The sequence below is a fragment of the Podarcis bocagei genome (genome assembly GCF_964188305.1).
Source record: "Podarcis bocagei genome assembly, chromosome: 3".
NCBI classification, from domain to species: Eukaryota; Metazoa; Chordata; class Lepidosauria; order Squamata; family Lacertidae; genus Podarcis; species Podarcis bocagei.
The window spans coordinates 80,837,376-80,860,884 of NC_138127.1; the positions used below are offsets into that span (position 1 = coordinate 80,837,376).

The 23,509-nt window shown below is 43.1% G+C and overlaps 1 protein-coding gene across 1 annotated transcript; it reads right to left on the bottom strand.

Annotated features, from left to right (window-relative positions):
* Positions 1-825: 825 nt before the first annotated feature.
* Positions 826-22,997, bottom strand: LYPLAL1 (lysophospholipase like 1). Its single transcript, XM_081186118.1, has 5 exons — positions 22,849-22,997; positions 18,113-18,212; positions 9,517-9,686; positions 1,630-1,745; positions 826-1,206 (listed from the first exon to the last, which is right to left on the bottom strand). Exons 1-5 carry the CDS (start codon positions 22,931-22,933, stop codon positions 988-990), a joined length of 690 nt encoding a protein of 229 aa, XP_081042244.1. The 5' UTR covers positions 22,934-22,997; the 3' UTR covers positions 826-987.
* Between the last annotated feature and the right edge of the window lie 512 nt (positions 22,998-23,509).

The window sequence follows — 23,509 nt, forward strand, 5'->3', positions numbered from 1 at the left end:
CAATGGATTTCATAAGTCCATTTTGGCAGAATGCAATCCTCTGCAAATCTATGCACAGAACAAAGCCCAACTGCTTTGCATAGGATTGCAACCTGGGAGATTTAGGTCATGATCAAAACTATTTTTAATACTCCAAAAAGCTTGTTCAATACCTGCCCCATGCTCCATGGCAAACTGCTTTTAAAGTGAGCTTGAAGATCTGTTTGCATTGTGTTTGTGTGTTCTGTTAAATAATTATTTACCTGAGACATAATCGTCTATTACCATTAGTAATAAAATCAATTCATAGATACAGTAAGATAAAGGTAAGGTAAAGGACCCCTGGACAGTTAAGTCCAGTCACAGGCGACTATAGGGTGCAGCACTCATCTCGCTTTCAGGCCGAGGGAGCCGGCATTTGTCCACAGACTGTTTTCCAGGTCATGTGGTCATCATGACTAATCCTCTTCTGGCACAACGGAACCACAACGTGCACACGGAAATGCCGTTCACCTTCCTGCTGCAGTGGTACCTATTTATCTACTTCCACTAGTGTGCTTTCGAACTGCTAGATTGGCAGGAGCTGGGACAGAGCAACAGGAGATCACCCCGTCACAGGGATTCAAACTGCCAACCTTCTGATTGGCAAGCCCAAGAAGATTAGTGGTTTAGACCACAGAGCCACCAAGTCAAGTTTCTGGACTTTGCAGGCTACTCATCATATTGAGATGAGATCCTGCTAGTGCTTGATAATTCTATTTCATCCTTTTTAATAAATATACAAATCGTAGGCACAACCAAGACCTGGGAAATTAAACAGATAAAACTCAAGAAATTTATGACAACTTACTTTTCTGTGAGTTTTTAATATTTTCATTTGAATATCTGTGAAAAAAATGAATTATGTCTATTAATAGGAAATAATCATATTACATGGTTGAAAGCCACAGAGCACAGAAAATTCCATGGCATTTCTTTTCTATATATACTTTCATTTATTGTTCATGGTTACTCTGGCAATTTTTTCAAAATCCAAGCTTGCAGTTTGTCCAGCTCACTTTTGTTTAGTTCATGATAAAGGTTTGGCAAGCTCAGAAACGTAGTCGCTACTCCCAGGGATTTCAACATCTTGTTGGTTTCTTCACCCCACGAATACAGAACCAGTTCATCAGCAGTTCCATGGCACTGAAATAACTCTGGTGGTTCCCTTTCAATTTTCTTCAGCGCCTGTTAGCAAAGGAGACATCTGTGTTGTTACCACAATAGAGAAGAGAAGAGAAGGGAGATATTTTACAGTGGATACCCAGTGATCCACCTAGATTAGTGAGTGCATGGAATATCCAGCAAGTGTAAGGAACTGCAGAAAGATCAATACACAATTGCCCACTGCTTTCTACTTTCAGACCATTGGTCCATCTAAGCCCGTCATTGTTTACTGTGATTAGTAAAGTGTATCAGAGATCTTAGCTTTAAAGCTGGGACCAATGAGTAATCATGATCTTTGCTAAACTAAAAGATATTGAAAAGGGAGTGTACAGGTTCCCTGCCACTTAATTGGGGGGTGGGGGGGGGGGTTTACACTGGCACAACCTTCTGAGATTTTAAATGGCCACAATGGGACAAACAGTTAGCAAAGAGTTCGGTACCCACCTGGTAAACAGCAGATGTCTTGCTGAGGAAGCTTGAAAGAGCAAACACTCCAGCTACATCTTGGTGGTACCTATAGGCTAACTGCATTGCCATGCCTCCTCCCATTGAAAAACCACCTATGGATTTTTAAGGGGAAAAACAATGTTAAAGCAAACATTCAAAGCTCTGAGAAACTATCAGAAATGCTTTCAGTCATGTTCTGCTTTCCAGTACCCTGTAGGAAACACGTTTGAGCAAGCTAAAACTTAATCAAGTTGTACAGACTGTACCTTTGTTCACAAAGGCCTGCCAAATGTCTGTGCAGCCCAGTCCATATTGACTGCGATGAACACTTTTTATTTTTAACCAATCTCTACCCCACAATATATTTCACTGTATATAAGGACTGTATAGTTTCAGTTGAACAGGGATTCCAAGGGACTATTCATACTTTTAGACAAATCAATTAGACTTCTGGTTTACTTGGTGCCCCCTCTTTTTTGTGGCTTCTCAAAGCATGAGAAGGGGAAAATGTGATCTTTTAGATGTCGCTAGACTCCAATTCCCATCAGCCCCAGCCAGCATGCTCAATGGTCAGGGATGATGGGAGCTTGAGTCAACCTCTGGATGGCCACAAATTCCCTTCCATGTCATGGTGAATTATGAAGACCAAACCGGAATCTAGCAGTGCAATTCTATGGAGGCTTACTGAGGGTTCATCCACACTTCTGTGTGGTCAATGTTTTATACTGCTTGTCCCATGGGTTCTAGGCACAAGTCTGAGAGGTTCTTCATTTGCCCTGCTAATTTCCCCGGGAAAGCCAACAGTTTACTGCTGGATCAGAACGGACGTCAATCTGCAGAAAACCTAAAGAGGTAAACAGCTTGTTTCCCCGGGGAAAAGCAGCAGGGCGAAAAAACCAACCCTTTCAAACCCATGACTTGAAATCATGGGATCCCAAAGAAGTGGCACCCACTATGTTAACCAAGGCAAATATACAAAGATCTGCAGTGTAAAAGTGCAATCTTGTGCACTTATATGTGGAAATAAATCCCACGGAGTTCAACAGGACTTAACACTCAGGTAAACATACAGGGATTGCACAAAAAATCCCCCCAAAACTGCTTCCCATTTGTCTCATGAATGCTGTAGTAGAAAATCTCCAGGTATCTTCCGAAAGAACAAGTCTGCTATGAAAATGTAGGTATGAACGACTATTACACACTTTGTTCTTTTTTCAAAAAGAAATAACTGCTCACGAGTCCTCTACTTATTTCCTTATGCCCTCCAGCGAATGATGCCATCACCGCAACACTTGTAAAAATACAGTGGACAAGTTTCGCTCTGTATTAATAGATGCATATTTATGGTCAGACGCTGGTGCATAGGGTGCATACATAAAACTAAATACATCTGGATGTTTCAGAATTCAGAGGCAACATGGAGCACACTGAAAGCTCATTCTGAATTTGGAAATGATTTGCAGCAAAATCCTTTGCATGTGTATTCAGAATTAAGTCCCTTGAAAAACCAATAAAATTTTTATAAAAAAAAACAAAACAGAATTAAGTCCCCCCTGATATCAATTGGCCTGGCTCTAAGCTAAGTGTATACAGGATCACAATTTCTCTCTCTCCATTTCTTCTTTTCTTTTCAAAATTCACTTACACTGGAGCTCACAAAGCAACCTGCAATTACTCACTGGCAGCGCCTGATAATGCAGTCACCTTCTGTGAGGACAGAAAAGCTTACAGCTTTCATGTGGTTCCTGCTATTCAGGAAAAAACCTGAATGCCAGAAGTTGGTTTGTTGAAATTTGGTTTTGTAGTGGGAAGCCTGCAGTTTATTACTCAGAAAAACATGGTACCCAGGAGAATTACAGAGAGGGAAAGCTTTGCAGGCCCCTGGTCTGGAAACAGTGAGTTTCATTGAAGGGAAAATGCTGTGATTTCAAAGCACCATTCTTACCATGAAAACCTACGCTAGTCCTGCATAAGCTTGTGTTGAGCATAATACGGATGGCACAGTCATAACAAGGGAGTTTTGGGGCCAATTTTCAATGTCTAAAGTGAAATCTAAAAATAAAATGTATATTTCAATAACTAGGGATGTATGAAATGGACTTGTCAGTGCCAATTTTGTATGTTTCATTTTAAAGTCCATTTCATACAGTTTCTGCAGAAATCTATAGGGTTTTTAAAAGTAATTCTTAAAGTTGCTTTTAAATACATATGTTACCACATGTTATCTCAATGCTCATTGATAATGTTTTCCCAATAAACTCACATTTGTTATGTATTTTGCTAAGGGTTTTCGTTTGTTTGTTTTGAGCCATGAGCTCTATTGCAAAATTTGGAGATGTATGTATTTGCTACTTAATGCCCAAGTGGCTTCTGGTCATTACGTGGTATATTAAGGATAATTACATTCTGATCAGAGTATATATTAGTCCAGGAACTGCATATTAGATCAGTTTTCTTCTTATTATTAAACAAATTTACAGCCTACTTTACAGCATAAAGCCATCAATGCAGTGTACAATCAAAAAACACAATAAAACAGAAAAACACAAGCTCTGAAAACAATAAAAACAATTCAACACACCCTGAAACACAAGAAAACCATCCCTACAAGTTCCAATATCAGCAAAACAATTTCATCATAAATAAAATTGATATTCCTTATATGATTGCATTACACATCAGGAGAAGCCTTCTTTTAAAAAAATGCCTTGTGGATCAAACAAAATTCTCTTCCCTCTCTAACAGTAACACTTCACTGGATGGACGAAATATGTCTGTCCAATGACGTCACTGTAATACCATACAGACTGAGACATACAAGGTTTGTTTAATCATCTCAGTTATATGTGGTAAGTTGCCTGTGGCAAAAAACAACAGAGCATGGTGCCTTGAAACTTGGCTGTGACTACAATCCTGGCACATTGATGCTGCTTAAATCTTACTGAAGTGAGCAAGCTTACTGTGCATACACTTGCAGCAGAAATACAGTGGTTGCCATTTAAGTCTGAAATTGGCCACACATAACATAATGGGGGCATTGGCACAGAACAGCTAAGCAGAGCAGTTGCCCCAGTCAAGTTATTTCAACGAGTTCAGTGCAGGGTGTTATTCAGTAACTTACAGTACCCTTTCTCATTCTTCTTCGTCATCCTGTCCAGACCCAGAAGCCAATGAATATGCCAATATTTATAGGAAACACGGCAACTTTCATATTCCTTCTCCCATGGCTCAGTAGCTACGGAAGAAGACTAGCAATCAACAAGAAAGCAGTTGTGTGTCCTGTGTTATTGTAATGAAACAAGGGGTCAAAAACCATGCATGTATTCCTTGGCGTTCTGTCGAGTCTACGGCTCTGTCACAGAAGGTTTATTTTCATTGGCTGCTTATGAAAGTGACTACAGGTGGCAGGAACCCATTGGCTTGGATCAGCATTTCTGTGGCATACCAAACTCGTAGAAGGAAGAAATAAGGGAGAAGGAAAAAAAATGGTCCTGAGAAAACTACAAGAGAGGAAGCAAAGACTTTGAGAGAGAAAGCTAAAAATCATATATGGTTTTACTCCACTGCCAGTACAGCAGAGGTAAAAAGTACAGCTTGCACCCGATCCTGCAATATATGTGACACAAATGGAGATAGGGAATTTGTGGCCTTTCAAATGTTGTTGGACTCCAACTCCCATCAGCCCCATCTAGCATGGCCAATGGTCAGGGATGATGGGCGTTCAATAACATCTGGTGAGCCACAATGGAATATTTTCCCGGAATGGGGAACAAAGTAATAAAGATGAACCGAGAAAATTCAATATACAAAAATAACAAAATCATAGCAACAGATCCAAGAAACAACACATTTAACAATTCTTACATGATTGAAACAAGCAAAACTACAGTGAGGCCAAACTTAAAATCTCTAAATACCTAGGTAAACAAAAAGAAAACAAACCAAGAAACACTAGGGAACATTCTAACCGATTAACCAACCAATAGTCATAGCCAGGGCCATCAGTTATTAAGAGTGACTAGTTGCCCATGACGTGACTTGGTTGGCACAAAGATGAGACTATCTGCTCGTCTATTGTCCAGTGTATTCTTATACAGTGGTGCCTCGCAAGACGAAAAGAATCCGTTCTGTGATTCTCTTCGTCTAGTGGTTTTTCGTCTTGTGAAGCAAGCCCATTGACAGATTAGCGGATTAGCACTATTAGCGGCTTTTAGCGGCTTATCTGCTGATCGGATCAGCTGATAAGCGGCTTAGCGGCTTAGAAAAAGGAGGGTGGGAAAGGGAAAAAAACCAGCAGGAACTCGCAAGACATTGTCGTCTTGCGAAGCAAGCCCATAGGAGATTCGTTTTGCGAAGCACCTCCAAAACGGAAAACTCTTTCGTCTAGCGAGTTTTCCGTCTTGCGAGGCATTCGTCTTGCGGGGCACCACTGTATTCTTCTCTGACTAGGAGCAGATCTCTGGGGTCTCAGAGGTCTTTCGTGACAAATGCTTTGTGATCCTTTGAAAATGCAAACAAACCTTGGATGTCAGGGGTTGCACCTGAGGCCTTCTGCACTCAAAGCATGCGCTCTGCATTGAGCCATGGTCTGTTCACTGTATCCACAGAGAATGAACTTAATGTGCATTAGCGTAACGTATTTAAATAGACAAAAAAGAAATGATGCTTAAAAACTGGCAGGTTGTTGAAAATGGAAAAAGTGACAATTATTAAACCAAGGGAAAGCTTGGCTCTAGTCGAGTTATTGAAATGATGCTTACCAGTTGAATTACAGTTATTATTTTGTCACTTATGTAAAATAAAAAAAGAAATCTTAAGATACAAGATGTACTCACTGCATTACTTTATTCTTATTTTTAAAAATGGTGTGGTAATTCACCTGCTCTTTTTAAATAGCTCAAAAGGAAGTTTTCCTTGGGCAGCCACCAGTCAGCTCAGCCATCTCTGTGAAGCGGAGCGGTTCCACGCAAAAACATATTCTCCCAAAAGTGAATTTCCAGACAGAAAATGTCTCTCCAGAAGAGTCCCCTCCAAGACCTTGTTTTTCTGGGCCTCGGTGCAATGTGCTGTGTGTAGCTGCCCTCCCAGCCGGCCCTATGGAAGACACCTGCTCCTCTTCATATGCTTCAGTGTCAGCAGGTAAAATGGCAAAACCAGATCAAACAGACTCTGTGGACCATTTCCCACAAGCCAGGGCAAGGAGCCACCAAGGAAAGGCAAACAAGGACCTTCAAAGAGCAGGGACTGGCCAGATCCAGAAAGAAAACAGGCAAGGAGTATTTTTGGCTCCATCGTTCAGGATCTTGGTGGCATCTGGATGAGATTTTAGACATTCCCACATTAAAAGCAAATTTTCTCAATATTGGATTATTCATTGGTGTGCTCTCAACACCAATTTCACTCAAATGTGAAGAGAACCTTTTCCTCATGTGAGCAATCACACACGAAGAGAGGGCATAGTATGTTGTCAAGCTATGGGCTGTATTCTATCCATAGGTCCCATCAGTGCCCAGATTTACTTTCCCCATCTTTCCTCTGCGTGCCCCACACCCTCCCCAAATCTGCTCCCCTAAAGTGTTAGGGGGCTCCCTTCAAACCAATTTAGGGGGCATGGATGGGGAGAACGTTCTTTGGCTCAAGCAGAAATCCTTGCACTGGTGGAACATTCACTGTGCTTCACCATCCCTTCCCCAAAGCACTGGGATAGCCCTGGTAAAGTCCTGGATAGCCCCTTAATAGTATTCTGATGTACTGATTGTATTGTGTTGTAACCATTTTACTGGAAATTGCTCTGGGATTGCAATGCAATGGAGGGCAGGTCATAAATGAAATAAGGTAGAATGCAGTGTAATGTTAAAGAACCACTTGTCTGTCCTTTGCTTGGTCTGCTAGTGGCGTTTGCTTGGAAAAAGCTGGACATTAACTTCCTTCTGCCTCTATACAACATACCCTCACATTTGTAACACTGTTGATGTTAATTTTTTACATCTTTATTTTGGATCTTATGATTTATGTGAAAATTTTCCAGTTTGTATTTTTTGATGTTTTGTTTACTGTTTATGACTAGTTTTGTTATGTTAGTGGTTATGTAATTTTTTTATATGTTGTAAGCTGCTTTGCACATGGTTTGAACTTTGGAAAAATTAAATGATTGATTTACTCCTGTCAAATCAGCTTTGCAGTTAGTTTTTGTGACACTAGCGTAGGGGATTCAAAATAGTTTTTATATTTGCATTTTTGTTATTGTTATTGTATTGTGACATTGCTTCAAGATGCTTCATAAGAAGTGATTCATAAATGAAGTAAGGAAAAAGGTTATCTTTTTTTAAAAAAAAAATCCCTACAATAGTGAATTGAAGCCTGGTTTAGGCTGCAGGGTCGAAATCAGAGTTTCCCAAACTTGGGTCTCCAGCTGTTTTTGGATTACAATTCCCATCATCCCTAGCTAGCAGGACCAGTGGTCACGGATGATGGGAACTGTAGTCCAAAAACAGCTGGAGACCCAAGTTTGGGAAACCTTGGTCTAAATGAATACTTCACAAGCAGCTTCCTCTCACAGCGTAACCCCTAGGATTGAGCCCCCTGCTCTCAGTTCGTGGGGGAAGAAGACACAGTCTTTAATTAAACCCTAGCTAAAACAACAACAACAACAAAATATTAGTCCTGCCCACCCCCCTCCCCAAATTGATTTGGTGCTGGATCCAGTTCGGGGGGGTGGGATCCTGGATACTATAACAATAATTAAAGAGCAACAATAGTTTCCAAGTAACACGTATATCCACAAAAATAGGTTCTTGTGCAAATTTCTCACGTGTTTTCTGAGCCTCGTCTAGAGGGCATTTGAGCAGGCACAGAGTTTGTGTAAGAGATAGACGACATTGGCCTCAATCCACAAGGATGTTGCCCTGCTCAAGTCTCGTCAAAGCTGACTGGGAGCTGTGGAAGGGGATGACCATGATGGCAGGAATGGGTGAAGGCAGCCAGCACTGCCCTCTCCACCTGCTGTGTGGGGGAAAACGGCCATTTAGCTCCTCTTTTCCCAGAAGTAATTTGCTCAGTGGCCATTCCATCACACAATTAAACTTTGGTAGCCACAAAAAGTCAGCGTGTTTACTTAGGCCTTTTCACTTATTTCTGGCTTGGATTGCCACAATTCCTCTGAAACAGAAGCAGTGCTTCTACCGCCTCCCAGGCACAGCATCTCATTCCTCCCACAAGGGTGGTGTTGCATGCAGCAAAGAAAACCCAACACATGGGCACCAGCTTGCAGTTGGGCCATCCAGTTGAATCTCATTCCTCCCCATCCCTTTTTTTTATTATGTCTATTAGGAGGTTAAGCCTGCAGTGAGGGGCGGCATTGTTTTCTTAATCTTAACTTATGTACTGTGCCTGGAAAACCTGGAGTGCTTTCCAAATAAATTAGCATTATTCTTGTGCAGTTACTAGCTCTTTCAACAGAGTTCTGCACAGCAGAACTTCCCATTTTCAGATAATAAGATGGAATCTGTTCCAACTACTGCTCTGCTTCTTATCCCAACTGGGATGCAAAGAAAACCTATGTCAGGTGGTGTCAAGAGAGAGAGAGAGAGAGCATATGCCTGCCCCGTTTTCTTCAAAAGACCCATCTCAAATGAAGCAGATGATGGGTCTCCTCTTTGCAACAGAACCTCCGTGTTACAAACTCTGGTGAAACAGAACTTGCTTCCAACTATAATGGCTGAAGATAGCACCGAAAAGACATTAGCACAACCCCTACCTAAGCATTCAGGGATTCCTTGGCTGCTCAAAGCCTCTATAACCACTCACCACATTCCCCGGTTTGGCTCCACTCACAGGATGAGCTCTCTTACAAATGTCAAATAGTTTCTTCTTTCTAAATCTTACCCAAGAGTATCCTGTTCTTTCCAATGCCGCTTTTAACTTCATCATCAATCAAACTCGTAAGTGCTTGACACATTGAGTCAATAGTTTCAATATGTTCCGGGCAATCATTAGAGATCTTATATCTGTCATGCCACACGTTGGACAAGGACCCTCTCATCGGTGTATATGGTCTGGAAGAAAAGTCGATGAAAAAGGTGTAAGAAGAAAACTGTAATATATAGCCATGGAAATCAGGAAGCCATGCTACGTCCTAGGGCCTCTCCATGTGCGCCAGGGTGGGGGTGGTGATGGATGGCTGTCACTCAGCCACCCAGGTAAGGCTCAAATTACGGGTGGCTGTCTTAGTAATTTCGAGGGAATGTATGTCAAGAAGGGATGCCTGCGTAAGAGAAGAAGTCCATTGCCCCAAGCAATTGTACCTAGATTGGTTTGTTGTTACAACTCATCCGATCTTACAGAGTGAAAAGGGCAGTCAAGGGGAAAGCCTGAGATTTAGTGTAGAATAGTAAGCTTTACTTAACACCAAGAACTTGGACCAATGGATGGAGCCACAGACCAGATCTGGCTTCAGGTTCTCTTTACAGCTATGAATACAGCAGGTGGGTTTAGTTTGTTGTTTGTATCACGTTCCTAATGGAGATTTCCACAAGGTGAACAAGACCATATTTACTTTGAATGTAAAACATACGACAGAAATTCTTTATTTGGCTTTTTAAACCCTTCCAGTAATCTGGACCACAGACAGCCCTGGTATTAAGATATACGATATGTGGAGCTGTGTATGTCTGTGTGTGATACCATTAACACCAGTGTACAGTGGTGCCTCGCAAGACGAAAAGAATTTGTTCCGCGAGTCTTTTCGTCTTGCGATGTTTTTCGTCTTGTGAAGCACGGTCCGTCGCAACTGCGCCTCTTCAAGCGGCTTTTAAAAAAAAGCGCAAGACGTTTTCGTCTTGCAAAGCAAGCCCATAGGGAAATTCGTCTAGCGAAGCAACGCAAAAACGGAAAACCCTTTCGTCTAGCGAGTTTTTCGTCTTGCGAGGCATTCATCTTGCGGGGCACCACTGTATAAAATCAACCAACCAACAGCACCACCATACTGAATTGTTGGGTGGCTTTGGAGAGTAGGTATCTGAGATTCTCTCAGTTTAGAACTAGGAGATTAAAAAGAGCCCCAAGTGTACCACGTCTTTCTGCTTATAGCAAAACTTCAATGTGTTTTCATAGATTATATCAAATTGCCATGTTGTATCCTTGGGGGTCCAAGGATTATACCAGCACATGAAGGTGGTGAATGGATGGAAGGATCCTGAGTGAGAGACAGGGAAGATAAGACCTCCCAGGTTGAGAGACTTGGGAGAAGAAAAGAAAGCTCCCAGGTGAGAGCTGGGAGGGTCTACCACTTTCTGTGTGAGACGGGAGTCAAGAGATCCCTTTGAGAGAGGACTCTGTGTTTTCTTTTCTCTTTCTCTGTTTTTATTTAGATAAGTTTATTTTATCTTATATATCATGAAAAAGCCTCCAAGAAAATCTTATGGAAAAAGAAAAAAACCCCTCAAATTGCTCTGTTGTATGCTCCCTTGGTAACATCTGCTTTAAAGGTGGCATATAAAAGATTCTAATGAATAATAAATACAACTTTTCAGTGCATGTTCATTATTTCCTTGGTTGCTCCCTACATGGTGCATATTGGCCCATTCCTATATGGGATTGCATCCCTTTGGATTAACATTTTCAATAGATGACTTGAACGGCATCTGTAAATGTGGTTCCTCCTTAATGACAACTGGTGGCCTGATTTAGGAACTGCAGATGTACCAGAATTCATACTTGTTGACTATGGGGTTTGTAACAGCTTGCAGGTACGGCTTTGGTTTGAAATTGCAGTGCAACTTCCCACTAAAGGAGACAGTTTACAAACTTTCCATCCCCATATTTCTATGCGACTGAAACTATTCCATGTTAGATGTATGGAACCTGTGTTAAAGGGGGCTTATAAATACTTTAACCCCAAGTGCTGTCACCACTGTGTGTGATTTGATCTTCATTAACCCAACGCAACTGGCTCATAGTTACCACAATGCACATATGGAACTCCCCTTTTCATATAGAGCTCCCCTGTTCTTTTCAACATGTGCAGGCAGCCATACCTCCAAAAGTCTGTATCCTTTGCCTCCATTAACGCTAACGGTACCCTGCCTGACCCTTTTGCACATGATCTGCTCTTCTAAATCAGAATGCAAGAGAAGGTTTAGTTCAAAATGCATGTGCTTAAACAGGGGGTTGCTGTCCCCTTCTCATCTTTTTTTTAAAGTGTAACAGAAAGAAGAATTTGTAGCTCACTTCTTCCAAGAAGCTCTGGAACTCAGCCTAGTTACAGGACCATCAATCCAGTTTAGCAGCAAAATAAAACATTTGTCAGGTAAGGGACGATACAGTGTGGATCTGAAGCCTAATTTTAATGGGCAATTAGGCTGTCAGATGGTACAGAGAAGCAAACACTGCACCTTTTTATTATTATTTTTAAAAGAAGCAGCCAGCAGAGCCTTTTCTTGCAAACTGTGTGTGCTAAATCTGGGTAGACGTGGCTATAGTAAAGATGCCATTCCTTCAACAACAGAACAAAGAGGTTTCTTTTCTTTTCTTGACGTCCCTCTTTGTGTGGATTAATCCGCTGGTACTAGCTCCTGAAGTCTCTTGGCTCTCATCCCATTGGCAAAAGAAGCGTTCGCCATCAGCACTGATGCCAACGTTTTCCACTACCACTCTGAAGAGCGGATTAATGTATGTGCACATGCAAAAATAACAATCTAAAAATGTCAGCTCTGCTTCTTCATTGTAATAAATGCCGTCTGCTGAAATTTCTCCTGCTTCCATCAGCCCTGGGCAGAACCCAACCAAAGTTACACAATGTTTAAAGTGTCCCCGATTTCAACGCGAGTTGATTTAACCACTTGGCCCAAGATCTCATCCATTTTAGTTCTTCACCCATCAAAGATGGATGCATATGCTTAATTACTTTCCTGAATCTGCGCCTAAGGCTTTGCAGTAAGGTTTTCCAGTTTCCATGTCCATATGCTATAAAGCCAAGCCGACTTCAAAACCTCAAAACATCATTAAAAAGGATTACAATAATTTCTAACACAAAAAAGAAGTCTTCCTCTACTAGAAACAGCCATATACTTTAAACCTGCCCCTGTATCACTTCTTTGGCTCCAAACTTTCAGAAAATTTAGGATGCAAGACTTAATGGATTAGTTTTAAAGTATGCATTTAAGGTTTATATTTATGCAGGGATAAAGCTGGCAATCCAAAATTCCTCAGGGACTATCTAGGCATCCAAACTTTTCAATAAACATATCTATAATATTAAAAGCTAGCAATCCACCGAATATTACACTGTGAATGCCTGAACCAAGGGCAACTAAAAGACTCCAGGAGAGGAGGGAGGACTCAGTACTTGCACTTGGGGAATCTTGGTGCAACTACAATCGTTTTAATCTTTTTACTGCATATCCTCCAGAAGCAAAAACTACAATGTCTAAGACAAAGAGAAAGAATTCAGGTACACCTGGCGCTAGTTTTACTAGCTTCCTCCTGGAAGAACTGATTTACACATCAGTGTAAACATGGCTCTTTTTTCACTCTACTTGATTTCCGTATACCTGGATGATCAGCTGTTGGGTTTTTCTCTCTGTATGGTCCATTCACACATGTTGCAGTTATAAAAGTACTGAATAAAATCATAAACGAATGGAGCCTCCAAAAGAGACCCCAAGGAAAATAGTTCTTGCTTCTTGGGGTTACCTGGATGTTGTGACGAGAAATAACACAATTCTGAATAAGGAGACAAATTGTAAGGTCCCCACAATATAGAGTTCTAAAATCTCTAGTGAAATCTTGCACAACTGGGCCCAACAGGGCTTAGGTTTTGCCTCAATTGACTGAGAACCCATAGCCCTCCAAGTGTTTGACTACAACTCCTATAAGTGAACTCTCTAACACTGCCTGCCTAAAAAACCATCCATTTGCCAAAAGCAAATAGATCCAGTAGAAAAGAAATGCAAAGAGACTTGAACTTCTCCTGTGATTCATTGATGGCACCACAAAACAGAACCAAAGTACAGGAACCCCTGGCTCCCTTGTAGACATCTATAAAGATCTCAATCCAGACCAGACTGTGTTGGTTGAGGTTGGTGAACAGAGATGGGAATTAATGAAAAATTTGCTTGAGAATCTGAGTGGGTACTATGCACTGGAATGTTGCCGACACAATTTTACTGATTCAGCCCAGTTATGATTTTTAAAAAGCTACTGTGGATCAAGTAGCTGCCAATATTCTTGAAACAGGGCCAAACTGACTAGTGTTGGTGCTGACCTTTAAAGCCCTAAATGGCCTCAGCCCAGTATACCTGAAGGACTGTCTCAAAGCCCATTGTTCAGTCCGGACACTGAGGTCCAGCACCGAGGGTCTTTTTCTGGTTCCCTCAATGTGAGAAGTGGTTACAGGGTACCAGGCAGAGGGCCTTCTCGGTGGTGGCACCCGCCCTGTGGAATGCCCTCCCACAACTATCTGACTTTTAGAAAACATCTGAAGGCAGCCCTGTTTAGGGAAGTTTTTAATGTTTGAAGTTTTATTCTGTTTTTAGTCTTCTGTTGGGAGCTGCCCAGAGTGGCTGGGGAAACCCAGACAGATGGGTGGGGCATAAATATTATTATTATTATTATTATTATTATTATTATTATTATTATTATTATTATTATTATTATTATTTCTGTATACCGTGGCCAGAGAAGGAGCGAGGGACCTCCTATGAAAAGCTCAAGGTGGGGTGGGTGGGAGTCCGCATTGCTTTGTAATCTCAGGGGAGGGGGAAAGTCCACACTACTCTGCAATGCCATTTTCCAGGGCTCCACAAATATTTACTCAAATGAAAAGAGATCAAAATTCTTTGCAAAATGTATCCTAAAAAGCACATAAGTTATCTGTTGGCTATTGAAAACAGCACATGCAGGGTGTCTCTGTATACTGATAGGTTAACTCTGGATTTGCAGCAGGAAGAATTTCAAGAAGGAAATGCTACATAACGCAAAGATGCTTTGACCTAGATTTGCCGAAGGGAAACATAAAAAGGTATGGAATAGTTATTTCAAAAAAGTGGAGACGACATAATTTTAACTTGACCACGTTAGCTGCTACAATGCCAATTTAAACTATCACTTTCTATTGAACAGAAAGGCAACAGCAAAAAAAGGAGCAGTATTCTGTTCAAATTTAGACATTCAAAAGAAAACAAAATGCTTAAGTCACACTTCCAGCAGCTGAAACATAAATTTGCAGCTATGTCTGCCCTGTTTGCTTTTAAAAACCACTTGGAGAGACGTGGCAGCGCATGGTGTTTTTTAAAGCCCCGTCTTCAGTTACAGCACATTTACTCACAATGACTGAAAAGACAAAAAAGATTAAGATTGCAATCTTACGCAGTTTTACCTGCAAAAAAGCCTCACTAAACATAGTGGGGCTTGCTTCTGAGTAAGCATGTCTTTGATTACGCTAGAAGTTATATTTAACCACTGAAAGTTGATGCAGTTGTTATTTCTACATCTCCCTTAATTCAATGACTCATGCAAATGCAAACCGTAATTCCCAGCCGCTAAGTTTGCCAGCGTTTGCAAAAGTATCGTTTGGCCACAACTATGAACCTTCTAGAACTCTGCTTTCGAAAAACACATCCCTTAAATTTACCTCCTGCATGCAAACCAGAGGGAGGGAAGGCTCCCCTTTAAGTTGTTATCGACTATCAATTCCCATCAGCCGCAGCCAGCAATCCCAGGGGTGGGTCAGGGATAATTGGGGGGGGGGGGCACACTTCCTCATGTCAGATGTAAACACTGGCTAACACACTACGTCCTTGGAGGTTTTTGGACCCAGCAACAGCAGAACCCTGAGAACAGTACATTGGCGGGGAGTTGTTCCGACTGGATTGCTTGCATGGAAGGAAGGAATGGAAAAGTGTGATTCTCCATCCCATGAATCTTGTGGCTCCTTCAATGCTATCACTTGTGGCCTAAATCAGCACAATGGACACAATACATGTGTTAACTGGCTTACCCATGCTAGAATCCCTGTGTTACCAAGTGCCGGCTTTTTGTGAATGAGACCATATAACACCGGTCTTGAAAGACCTACATTGGCTTCCCAGTATGTTTCCGAGCACAATTCAAAGTGTTGGTGCTGACCTTTAAAGCCCTAAACGGCCTCGGTCCAGTATGTCTCCACCTCCATTGTTCAGCCCGGACACTGAGGTCCAGCTCCAAGGGCCTTCTGGCAGTTCGCTTGCTGCGAGAAGCCAAGTTACAGGGAACCAGGCAGAGGGCCTTCTCAGTAGTGGCACCCGCCCTGTGGAATGCCCTCCCACCCGATGTCAAAGAGAAAAACAACTACTGGACTTTTAGAAGACATCTGAAGGCAGCCCTGTTTAGGGAAGTTTTCAATGTTTGAAGTTTTATTCTGTTTTTAGTCTTCTGTTGGGAGCCGCCCAGAGTGGCTGGGGAAACCCAGACAGATGGGTGGGGCATTATTATTATTATTATTATTATTATTATTATTATTAACAGATGGACTTCTCTTCCTTTCCTTCTGATGACAATATTTACACTCCCATTTACACTATGGTTTGTGTGTGTATGTGGCTGGCCTCTTGGTGGTCTCTGATTGGCCATTGTGAGAACTAGACAGGCTGCTGGCCTTGTTCAGCAGGCTCTTATGTGTGTATAACATCTCTCTCTCACACACACACACACACGAGGGTAACATGTCATGCATCTGATGAAGCAGACTGTAGTCCATAAAAGCATATGCAATTTTCAATCTGTTAGTCCTTAAGGGGCCACAAGACTCTCTGTTAATGTTTCAAGGCACCTTATAGTTCCTGTTGCAGCACAAAAGTATGCCTGTCATAGCACAGTTTGGGAATCACAGATTTACACCAAATTCTGACTGTGGGAAGACAGCCTATACTTAAAGTATTCCCCACAGATGTTTATCACATTGGTTGATGAGTTTTCCAGGCAAACTCTGCCATGCTGGCCTCGTCGCTGAATGTGAGCTGTGGTTGCATTGCTTAAAAAAAGAAGAAAAAAGAAGGCTTTGCCTACTTTTCACACAGACCTGGCAACATGGCATCACAAAACCTAAAATATTCCCACCCACAAATTGATGCCTGTGCTGCAATTGGCATGCTCTATATGCTAATCATTGACTTAGTGGCACAGCAAATCTTAGGGTTGCACAGCTGGCTGGCTGGCACCAGGGAGATGGAATCAGGTTAATTCTAGTAATTCAGATTAATTAATTAGTGAGTCAAAGAAACAGATTTCGAGAGCCAACTAAACACCGCACAGAGTGTTATGCTGCATTAGCTATTTCTGCCATTCACCCTGATTGGACCTGCCTTCCTCAGCATCATTAATAAAGGTCTCAACAGCGGCAGTACATTAGAGCCCAAAAATAAAGAGAGAGAGAGAGAGAGAGAGGGAGAGAGAGAGAGAGAGAGAGAGAGGAAGGAAGGAAGGAAGGAAGGAAGGAAGGAAGGAAGGAAGGAAGGAAGGAAGGAAGGAAGGACAATGGCTTTAGAAAGGCTTCCTCTGATCTCTGGGAAACAGTGACATCAGACTCACTGCAGGTAACTCAGGAAATGTGAATGGGGTTGACAATTTGCGAGAGCGCTGAAGCCAAAGATCCTAACGAGAGCCATTTATTTAAAAACAAATATAGAAACTGAGCATTAATTTTTATTCTTCTCTAGGGGGTAGTACAGTGGTACTTCGGGTTACATACGCTTCAGGTTACATATGCTTCAGGTTATAGACTCCGCTAACGCAGAAATAGTACCTCGGGTTAAGAACTTTGCTTCAGGATGAGAACAGAAATCGCATGGCGGCAGCAGGAGGCCCCATTAGCTAAAGTGGTGCTTCAGGTTAAGAACAGTTTCAGGTTAAGAACGGACCTCCGGAATGAATTAAGTACTTAACCTGAGGTACCACTGTATACACATGTGCACATGTGTGTGGGGGAGGCACAATTACATGTACTGTAAAATCCTGAAATAATGGTTCTAATTTTTTTTTAAAAAAGAATAAAAAGCTTTATTGTTCCACTTCAAAAAGCACTTGCATATATGCTCGCTGGAGGCTTTGACACTAAGATTATTTTTCAGATGGAGGATGCTGGATTTATCAATGAACTAGGGAACCTGTATTGCTATTCATACTGAGGGATAATTCATTGAGAACCCCAGTACATATTGAAGAGCAGAGGTGGAGTGTTCTGCCCTCCTCCTTTAAGGGGTTAAATATCAGAAGTCAAAGCCTACCTCTGTCATCAAATAAACACAGTATATAGCTTACTTACAACTTTCCATCACATTGGGGGTAAATGCGAATGTCACAACATATCTGGAGAAAAGTAGTTTTGCAAATTCAACTTAGGACATATCTGCAAACTTTTATGTCACTTAGTTACAACCTTAATAACAAACAGCTTTTAAAGAAGGGAATAAAGGAAGGCTAGTATGAAAATGCATTAAAGAAATACCTGGCAGGAGCTGTTGGATAAATGACTTTTATATGCTGGAAAGACAAATCGTGACTCAAAACTCCTTTGATCCAGTCTCTTATTCCTTGGCCGGTATCACCTAAGTACGGTAATACAGAAAGATAAAGGCTAATTTAGATAATGCCACACAATGCCAAAGGCCAGGCCTGTTCTTTGTAATACACAAATATAGAATTGCATTATCCAAGAGAAAAACAGAACGTCATCTGGACAAAGGTGCTCAGCCTTATTGGATTTCAGGATAACTAACCACTCAGTGACCAAGTTCAGGTGATCATTCCAGGCTCCGTACGCTATGGAGCTGGGATTCCTCCCCCAGTGCCCTTCCCATTCTCCTATTATAGATAAGTTTTTGTGCAAAGATCCTGGCTTGTATTAAGTCAGATAACTGAAGCAGGGAACACTGCCTTAACGTCAGTTAACAAGTCAGGATCACATTGTCCAAAGATTACCCCAAACAAATTCCCAGGTGAGCACATGTGGTTTTGTGATAGTTGGAGGACATTTGTCTCCCATTTTTGCAAACTGGTGAAACCAAAGCTCCTCTATGAATAACAATTATAAATTATGAGTATATTGGAGGAAAATATTGTAAGGGAAAGGAAGGCAAGTCAGAAAGCTTAACAAATTTGAGTATTTGAACTTCTCGTAGGAATGTTTCACAACTAGAGGAGCCAATGGACCACCTGAATCCTTCTCTCACAGGGGCAAGCCAGATAATGATTTTTTTATTATTATTAGATGCTTGTGGGAAACTGGCACAAGAGTAGTCTCCCCTCCAAAAGATTCCAGCAACTGCTAATCAGCATGACTGCTTCTGTCTATGGAAGGAGAGCACAGCCATCATGGCTAGTACCCATTGACAGCTCTCTCCTCCTCCATGAATCTGTCCAATCTTCTTCTGAAGCCATTTAACAACAACAACAACAATTTATTATTTATACCCCGCCCATCTGGCTGGGTTTCCCCAGCCACTCTGGGCGGCTCCCAACCGAATATTAAAAACACAATATAGCATTACATATTAAAAGCTTCCCTAAACAGGGCTGCCTTCAGAGGTATTCTGAAAGTAAGGTAGTTGACATCGGATAGGAGGGTGTTCCACAGGGCAGGTGCCACTACTGAGAAGGCCCTCTGCCTGGTTCCCTGTAACCTCACTTCTCGCAGTGAGGGAACAGCCAGAAGACCCTCGGAGCTGGACCTCAGTGTCTGGGCCGAACAATGGGGGTGGAGATGCTCCTTCAGGTATACTGGACCGAGGCCATTGAGGGCTTTAAAGGTCAGCACTAACACACTGAATTGTGCCCAGAAACGTTGTTGTTGTTTAGTCATGTTTGACTCTTTGTGACCCCATGGACCAGAGCACACCAGGCACTCCTGTCTTCCACTGCCTCCCACAGTTTGGTCAAACTCATGCTGGTAGCTTCGAGAACACTATCCAACCATCTCGTCCTCTGTCGTCCCCTTCTCCTTGGGCCCTCAATCTTCCCCAACTTCAGGGTCTTTTCCAGGGAGTCTTCTCTTCTCATGAGGTGGCCAAAGTATTGGAGCCTCAGCTTCAGGACCTGTCCTTCCAGTGAGCACTCAGGGCTGATTTCCTTAAGAATGGATAGGTTTGATCTTCTTGCAGTCCATGGCACTCTCAAGAGTCTCCTCCAGCACCATAACTCAAAAGCATCAATTCTTCGGCGAATCAGCTCTCACTTCCATACATCACTACTGGGAAAACAATAGCTTTAACTCTACGGACCTTGGTCGGCAAGGTGATGTTTCTGCTGGTCAGAAACATACTGGGAGCCAATGTAGGTGTTTCAGGACCGGTGTTAGATGGTATTGGTGGCTACTCCCAGTCACCAGTCTAGCTGCCACATTCTGGATTAATTGCAGTTTCCGAGTCACCTTCAAAGGTAGCCCCACGTAGAGCACATTGCAGTAGTCCAAGTGAAGCATACACAAGACAGTCCACTGGCAGGTAGGGCCTCAGCCTGTATACAGATGGAGCTGGTAGACAGCTGCCCTGGACACAGAATTGACCTGCGCCTCCATAGACAGCCGTGAGTCCAAAATGACTCCCAGGCTGCGCACCTGGTCCTTCAGGGGCACAATTACCCCATTCAGGACCAGGGAGTCCTCCACACCAGCCTACCCCGTCCCCCAAGAACAGTACTTCTGTCTTGTCAGGATTCAACCTCAATCTGTTAGCCACCATCCATCCTCCAACTGCCTCCAGGCACTCACACAGGACCTTCACTGTCCTCTCTGGTTCTGATTTAAAAGAGAGGTAGAGCTGGGTGTCATCTGCATACACCCAGCCCAAACCCCCTGATGATCTCTCCCAGCGGCTTCATACAGATGTTGAAAAGCATGGGGGAGAGGACAGAACCCTGAGGCATCCCACAAGTGAAAGCCCAGGGATCTGAACACTCATCCTCCAACACCACATTCTGGACACGTACCAGGAGAAAGTTGCGGAACAACTGTATAACAGTGCCACCAGCTCCCAACCCCTGTAGACAGTCCAGAAGGATGTTATGGTTGATGGTATCAAAGCCCACTGAAAGATCCAGCAGAACTAGGAAACAGCTTTCACCTTTGTCCCTAGCCTGCCGGAGATCATCGATCATCCAAGTGGTTGGCCATCATTGCCTCCTGTGGTATTGAGTCCCATAGTTTCTGAGCCATCCAGCGTGCAGCTTCATTTCCCAACCTATCATTTAACAACAGATTATGAAATTCCCCCAGGCCAGTCCAGTCTTCAATGTATATTAATGAGAGCTTCCAAGATGCACACCAAATCTTTATGGTTGATGCACGTTCAGGAAAAGAGCCTTGCCTACCCTTCATGGCCCTCCAAATATTGTTGGGTTTTCTGCTTCCACAGCAGCCAATCTGATACCAATGCAAAGCGAACAGGCAGGACCTGAACACAACACTGTCTTCCTTACTTGGGATTCTCAGAAATTGGCATTCAGAGATATAATGCTTCTGGCAGTGACTCATGGCCTGATACTGTGCCATGCCATCCTTTGGTCCTCTTTCCCCCTCAGCTGCAACATCCTGAAATCTACATAGCAAGGGGGTATGAGACAATTCATACTCTGAATAAATTTTCACTTGAGGAACAGATGTTGTCTCTGGGCCTCGTACTTGCAACTACAGCCCCCCCCCCCCCGATTTCCAATGAAAAACGATCCCTTATAAACACAAGTTTACTACTCAGGTAGTAAAAACATTTTAAACAACTTTAGAGTGCTATAACCCCTTTCACACTTTTTTTTGTAAAAAAAAAAAGTTTATTTAAAACCACATCTAAAAGCCTTTGATCTAGTCCACCTACGCAAACACTACAAATGAAAGGGCTGGAAGAGGATAGCACCTGCCGAGGAATAACAATCTCAGCATGCCTGTGGTCAGGTAAACAAGGTAGCCCTAAGGTGATGAAAGTTTCACAGGCGCTAAGGTACTCGTGAGGTGGAGCACGTGCTGTCCACACATACCGTCTGTCCCCAAAATCAGCTTAAAAATCAGTGCAAACTGAAAGGCAATGGAAATGCAGAAGGCACGCAACTTCTAAGGTGCAACTGCTTTTGGTACTGTTGTAGGTAGGAAGTAGATATCACCGTGGAGCGAGATACCAGTCCACAGGAAGAATGTCAATCAGACCTGTCCCCCTAAGTGCGCTTCCAGATCGTCACTAATTTCGGGTGGGATTCAATTATATACTGTCAAATTCCGGTTGTGCAATTAAAGGCAATTTGTAGCTCTTGAGCAACAAACCTGCTTCCCCAATGGAACTATTGTTTTTAGCTTTAGTTTTGCAATAAGGAAGTCACAGGAAAATGTTGTCCAATCTCTCTGTAAACAAACAAGCCAATACACAAAGAATGGGGAACCTGGTGCCCTGCAGCTCTTGCTGGGATTACAGCTCCTGTCATTCCTGGCTGTTGGCTATGCTGGCTGGGACTGATGGGTGACTGATTCCTGTAACACTAGAATGGCCAATTTCCCAAGCCCTAGTTTAAAAGATCACCACCCAGATGTAAAATGACATGTAATGCTCTACACCATGCACTTGAAGCACATCCAATGCTCATTTAAAGCATGCGATTTCCCCCAAAGAACCATGGGAACCCTAGCTTGCTTAGGGTGCTGGGAGTTTTAGCTGCGAGGGGGAAATGGCCATCCCCAGGATCCCCTGGGGGAAGTCACGTGCTTTAAATGTGCACCGGATGTGCTTTGAATTCATGCTGCAACGTTGACCATAGGCACAACTTTCATCCAGCAATGTGCCACCCGAGGGCATCCCCATCTCTGCCAATTCATCCAGGATTGAGACCACCTTTCAGGCTGGATTGAATTTCTGAAACCTTTCTTTCCAAGGAAGAGCTGTGGACACTCCCTTGGAACCTGGCAGGAGGTTTTTAAGCAAAGATTGGATGGCCATCTGGCATGGATGCTTTTTGAGATTCCTTTTTGAGGGTTGGACTAGATGACTCTCAGGGGGACCCCTCCAAACTCTACAACTCCATGATTCCTTGCACAAAGGAGCAAAAGACAGTATATAGAAAACACCCAACTCTCTTCTCCCTACGCCCCTTTCTGTGCGCCTTTGCTGTGAAATGGCACCGAAACCGCCCACTCCCTTATTGGCGAAGCTTGGGGAGGCTTCCGCGGTGGCGCCCCCTGCTTTCCGCTCTGCGGTCGGACTCATCCACCTGAGCCGTGGAGGAAGATGACGGAAGCCGTGTGTCTCCCCGCGGGGGCCACCACGCTCCTCTGCAGCGCCGCTGGAGCCGCCATGGCTGTCCCAACCCTCCGGAGAAAAGGGGCGGCCAGGGCGCACAGCGCCGGCGCGTCGCACGGAAAGTCCGCGCCCTTCCATTGGAGGAGGAATCCCTTTGCGTAAAAGCGCAGGCGCGGCTGCCGCTCTGGGTGAGGCGGCTGGTAAGAAAAGCGAAGGTGGGTAGGCTGCGCAGCTCCGTCCAGCGCTGGGTTAGCGGTCCTCAACCTGTGGGTCCCTAGATGTTGTTGGACTACAACTCCCATCATCCCTGAGCTCTGGCCTTGCTAGCTAGGGGTGATGGGAGTTGTAGTTCATCTGGGGACCCACTGCAAGCCGTGGATTGAAATGCGCTAACTCCGCGTGGTTTTTCAACGTTAGAAGGAGACGAGGGGAACTGCAGGGGAGAGTTGCTTTTTCCTTTTTTTAAACAGTGCAGTCTTAACATCAATAATTCCCATTGACATCAACGGGGCGTATCCCAAGGGAGTCGTTATAGGATTGCAACCTGATTGATAAGCAATACCTGGAAACGCTTCTCTGATCTGTAAGCTGTTTCTGCTAGTCAGCGATGCGATTCTCTGTATCACGGGGAG

What these genes read in the sequence shown, in the direction of transcription:
- LYPLAL1 (XM_081186118.1), bottom strand. Translation starts at nt 22,933, where the DNA reads ATGGCGGCTCCAGCGGCGCTGCAGAGGAGCGTGGTGGCCCCCGCGGGG. An exon ending in CATCTTCCTCCACGGCTCAG is followed by an intron (nt 18,213 to 22,848) that starts GTGGATGAGTCC and finishes TACCGTACTTAG; the next exon opens with GTGATACCGGCCAAGGAATA. An exon ending in AAAGAACAGGATACTCTTGG is followed by an intron (nt 1,746 to 9,516) that starts GTAAGATTTAGA and finishes AAAAATCCATAG; the next exon opens with GTGGTTTTTCAATGGGAGGA.